This window comes from Engraulis encrasicolus, chromosome 22 (genome assembly GCF_034702125.1).
Source record: "Engraulis encrasicolus isolate BLACKSEA-1 chromosome 22, IST_EnEncr_1.0, whole genome shotgun sequence".
Taxonomy (NCBI): Eukaryota; Metazoa; Chordata; class Actinopteri; order Clupeiformes; family Engraulidae; genus Engraulis; species Engraulis encrasicolus.
Genome location: NC_085878.1, coordinates 50,456,661 through 50,461,996, shown reverse-complemented (window position 1 = coordinate 50,461,996; position 5,336 = coordinate 50,456,661). Strand labels below are relative to the sequence as shown.

The following is a 5,336-nucleotide window of genomic DNA, read 5'->3' as shown; positions in this document are numbered from 1 at the left end:
GGAATTAGAAAATAACACCCAAGTTTATAAGTGTATGTGGATGTCGAAATGTCAAAGCCTTTATTTGTACACACTTGTTGTAATGTCAAAGCCTTTATTTGCAAAAAAAAGGAGACATACAGATGCATTGTGCGTCTTCACAGAGACTCATTCTGCATTTGTCCTTAAACGCGCAAGCACAAGAATTCATCACGCATCAGGAGGGTCTGAGTGTTTTCAAGGCTGACAAGAGACCTCCTCATTACCCACCGAAGAACAAACAAGTCCCCAGCCTCACCCCCGCCTCACCCCCAGCCTCAGCCTGTTCCAGTACAGCACTGAGGGCCAAGAGCTCCTCAGAAAACAGACATAGCCAGTAGCAAATTAGATTTTTGAAAGGGTTTGTTCTTCGAATTAGCATACACTTTCAAAAGGCTGGGGAATATCACAACACCGTCACTGTGGATACAAGCAAGATTCAGAAATTCAGGAGGTTTTTTTTCAAGCAGCACAATCATTTTTGCATCATTTTTCCATTCTACGTTGTTTGGGTAATCTGCACATTTTCTGTTCAGGGATATTCAGCTTATACCTACTGTAGCCTATTTATGCTGTTGGCTGTGACCAAAACAATTTCATGTAAAAAACGTTCATCAATAGAATCATTTTCCAGTTTTCCAGGTCAAGGACAATGCTGACAATAAAAAAATACCATCTGCTATCTTGAGTTCTCTTTACTGCATTGAACACATTTGGTACAATATATGCAGAAAGTAGGTAAAGAACAGGACAGGCTTGTCGGTGTCTATAAAATAAATACAAAAACAAATAAAAACATGTGAGAATAGAACATCTAAGTGGATAAATCACGTCACTACTTTTGTTATAGTGACACTGGTCAAATCAGATCACATCTTACTAATAATTAGCAATGTAAGTAATTGCTCTATATTAGGAGTAGTAACTTTTGTACTGCCCGTTGAATCTCTCTCTCTCTCTCTCTCTCTCTCTCTCTCTCTCTCTCTCTCTCTCTCTCTCTCTCTCTCTCTCTCTCTCTCTCTGCACAGATTTGAGACAGAGACATAGATCCATGGATAGAGTAAGCAAAGCAAATTATACAGCTTCGGAGGTTGTTTAGATTCAGACTAAAGAGTAAATACATAATATTGGGGACACTTTTGGTACTGAAATCACACAGAAGAGCATGGCATAACCTCTAAAAGGTCTGTGACGCATTGTTGTTTGATTTATAGTATTTACACTCTGGTGCACGTCTGCCTTCATACTACATCAGCTGTGATGGGCAAAATGGATTCATTAGTTACAATCTACGGCCACATGTTCCAAATGACCTTCTTTTACTTGGCAAATTCAACCAGGTGATCATTCAACCAGCCAATCACCTGGCTGAATTGGACAGGTAAAACGAAGTCATTTGGAATATGTGACACTGGATTGTAACAAATGAATCCATCACTGTTAACATCAGCAGCCTACATAGCTTACTCCTCTGTGCAGAAGAAACAACACAAGGGGTTAAAAAATGTTTGTATAAGCCACTATCATTTCTCTTACAGGATCCAATCTGTAAAACTCACATACATACCTACATACTTCCGTACACACATATATGCATACTTACAGACAGGCACACATGTGCGCGCACACACACATGCACAAAACACTTCTTGCAATCTTTTTGAGATGACTTTTCTTGAGATAACTTTTCTTTGAAGGAAGCTAAAGGAGGGCACACACACATGAAGGTACGAGCATGCACATCCTATACCCATGGCACACATACATACACACACAAACACACGCACGTGCACACACGCGCACACACACCAAATATCATCAGTAACTGAACATTTCCTGTGTTACATCCATATATTTCCTCTCCTTACTCTCTATTGTTTTGTATCTTTGTGTGTGCGTGCGTGTGTGTGTGTGTCTGTAGTGCACGTGCGTGTGTGTGTGTGTGCATGCGTGTGTGTGTATGTGCACAAGCATGCATGTGATTGTGCGATGAGGGGATACTGTTTCAGAGAAGGGGGGGACTGGGGGACCTTGGCTCATCCAGTAAGATGAGGTTGTCTGAGGGCTTGGCGGAGGTCCCAGGGGTCTCTGGCCTGTCAGGGTCCGCTGGAGGCTGCTGGCCCCAGCCAGGCCCACCTCTCCTCTGCTCTGATGGGGACAACTGGACACTCGGCTCTTCTGACACCATACTGTCACCTAGAGGTTGACAAGAGTGTGCATGTGGAAAGGGATGGGTGAAGCATATTTTGAGTAGAGGTTTGAAATATTAATATAATATAATACAAAGCACACACACACACAAAGTATTAGTGTCTTACTGGATCACAGTATAATATGTGGCAGGGAATTACCCATGTGTCTGTGCACGCTCTCTCTCTCTCTCTCTCTCTTTGTGTGTGTGTGTGTGTGTGTGTGTGTGTGTGTGTGTGTGTGTGTGTGTGTGTGTGTGTGTGTGTGTGTGTGTGTGTGTGTGTATGTGTGAGCTATGAACACTCACCTGTCTCTGAGGAGCAGGATGGACATATTTGTCTCTTTGGGCAACCAACAACATGCACCACAGCCCCCTCCACACACGCCCCATGCTCCAGGACCACATAAAACTACAGACAGACAGACAGACAGACAGACAGACAGACAGACAGACAGACAGACAGACACACACACACAAACACTCACAAACACTCACACACACACACACACACACACACACACACACACACACACACACACACACACACACACACACACACACACACACACACACACACACACACACACACACACACACACCAAGAAATAAGAGACACACAGTATATGATTAGTATATGATCAGTTTGTACGTCTCATTGATTGTAAATTCATGTGAGTGTATGTGTGTGTGTGTGTAGAGAGTAGAGTAGAGTAGAGTATCTTTTATTGATCCCAGGGGGAAATTAAGGTGTCAAGTAGCATACACACATACATAAATGAAGACATTGCTCACAAGACGTAACACACATATTACACATAAATAATCATCATATATGGCTCACTGTTACATATATTTGCCAAGGCATCTCTCTCTCTCTCTCTCTCTCTCTCTCTCTCTCTCTCTCTCTCTCACTCTCTCACTCTCTCTCTCACACACACACACACACACACACACACACACACACACACACACACACACACACACACACACACACACACACACACACACACACACACACACACCAAAAATAAAGTGTAAAGTGTCCACAGTGTTCACATGTGCCTTAGCTGAGTGGCACATAGAAGCCAACACAAAGTGGCCATAAAGTGTCCAGGAGTGTCCATAGTCTCTCTGCCTAGTACAATGTCCATTGTATTCCTTGGAAAAAGAGATGAGATGGGGGGGGGGTGTAACACAAGTCGCCCCCTGTCTCACTACACACACACACACACACACACACACACACACACACACACACACACACACACACACACACACACACACACACACACACACACACACACCAAAAAATAAAGTGTACATAGTGTCACCTGTGCTGGGTGGCCAAAAACAACAAAGTGTCCAGGAGTATCAGTAGTCCAGGGGGTTACACAAGTCGCCAACTGTGTCTCTACACACACACACACACACACACACACACACACACATACCACACACACACACACACACACACATGCACAACACACACACACACACACACACACAAGCAGCTGTGCATTGTCCAGTGACTGCACTGTCCAGTGAAGAGGAGTCGAAGGGTAAAGGGTTAAGAGTCCAGGTAAATAAAGTGTGAAGGAGTGGGATTTGTTATGCAGTCCAGTCCCCTATGACAATCTCTCTTTGTGTGTCCTTCTGTGCAATGTTGAATAGCTGGATGGCCCTGGGTACAAATGACTTCCGCAGCCTGTCTGTCTTGCAGGAGATGGCGCGCAGTCTGTAGCTGAACAGGCTTCTCTGGTTGTTGAGGACTGGGTACAGGGGGTGCTCGTTGTTGTCCAAAATAGAGTCCAATCTGCTAAGTGTCCTCTTGTCAGCAGTGGTTGTGAGGGCGTCCAGTTCTGTGCCGACAACAGACCCTGCTTTCCTCACCAGCCTGTCAAGCCGTCCAGCATCTCTCTTCCTAATGCTGCCACCCCAGCATGCTACAGCATAGGAGAGCACACTGGCCATGGCAGACTGGTAGAACATCTGCAGGAGTCTGTTGCAGACATTGAAAGACCTCAGCTTTCTCAGAAAGTAGAGTCTGCTCTGTCCTTTCTTGTACAGTGCATGTGAGTTTGCAGACCAGTCCAGTTTAGAGTCCAGGTGAACACCCAGGAACTTGTATGTGGAGACTGTCTGATGATGGAGACAGGCACCAGAGGTGGGGTGGTTCGCCTGAAGTCGATCACCATTTCTTTGGTTTTGGTGGTGTTCAGCCGCAACTGGTTGGTTCTGCACCATTTGACAAAGTTCTCCACCAGTCCCCTGTACTCCCCCTCCTTTCCATCTTTGATGCATCCAACAATGGCTGTGTCATCCGAGAACTTTTGCATGTGGCAGGTCTTTGTGTTTGTAGTTGAAGTCAGTGGTGTATAGGGTGAACAGCACGGGGGAAGCANCGTTCCTTGTGGAGCTCCAGTGCTGCTGACTACAGTCTCTGATGTGATGTCACCTAGTCTGACGAACTGGGGCCTTCCAGTGAGGTAGTCTGTGATCCAGTTGACCAGCCCCCGTCTCATCCCATCTGCAGTAGTTTGTTTCTCAACAGGAGTGGCTGTATTGTGTTGAAGGCGCTGGAGAAATCAAAGAACATGATTCTAACAGCACTGCTCCCTTTGTCCAGGTTGAGAATGCACTCTGTGCAGCAGATACAGAATAGCATCCTCAACTCCCACCTTCTCCTGGTAGGCAAATTGTAGTGGGTCTAGTGCGTGGTGAACTTGGGGTTTCAGTATGTTGAGCAGCAGCGCACGCTCGAATGTCTTCATTATATGTGATGTGAGGGCTACTGGTCTGTAGTCGTTCAGTTTCTTTGGGGTGTGGCTTTTGGGGACAGGTATGAGGCATTATGTTTTCCACTGTGTGGGCACCTTACCCGCTTGCAGACTCTTGTTGAAGATGTGTTGCAGTGGCTCAGCTAGCTCTTCTGCACAGGTCTTGAGGAGTCTGGCGCTGACCCCATCGGGTCCGTTGGCCTTCGGCTTAAGCCTTCGCAGTGCGCTCCTGACTTGTCCTGTCGTGATGGTGGGGGGTGGCTGCGCCGTTTGCAGTGGGGGAGGGGTGGGGAGAGGTTCCATTGGTGTCTGTGTGTCAGTGCAGGTTACTTCAGAGGAGGTGGGAGAAG

At 46.0% G+C, this 5,336-nt stretch overlaps 1 protein-coding gene across 1 annotated transcript in view; it reads right to left on the bottom strand.

The window, feature by feature from the left end:
• Positions 1-1,435: 1,435 nt before the first annotated feature.
• The window catches only part of egf (epidermal growth factor), a 43,304-nt gene continuing 39,403 nt past the window's right edge, over positions 1,436-5,336 (bottom strand). The window contains exons 24-25 of the mRNA XM_063188600.1: positions 2,516-2,618; positions 1,436-2,214 (exon numbers count right to left, since the gene is read on the bottom strand). Of these exons, the coding sequence (XP_063044670.1) occupies positions 2,024-2,214; positions 2,516-2,618 (294 nt within the window). The 3' untranslated portion in view covers positions 1,436-2,023. The remainder of the gene's footprint in view (positions 2,215-2,515; positions 2,619-5,336) is intronic.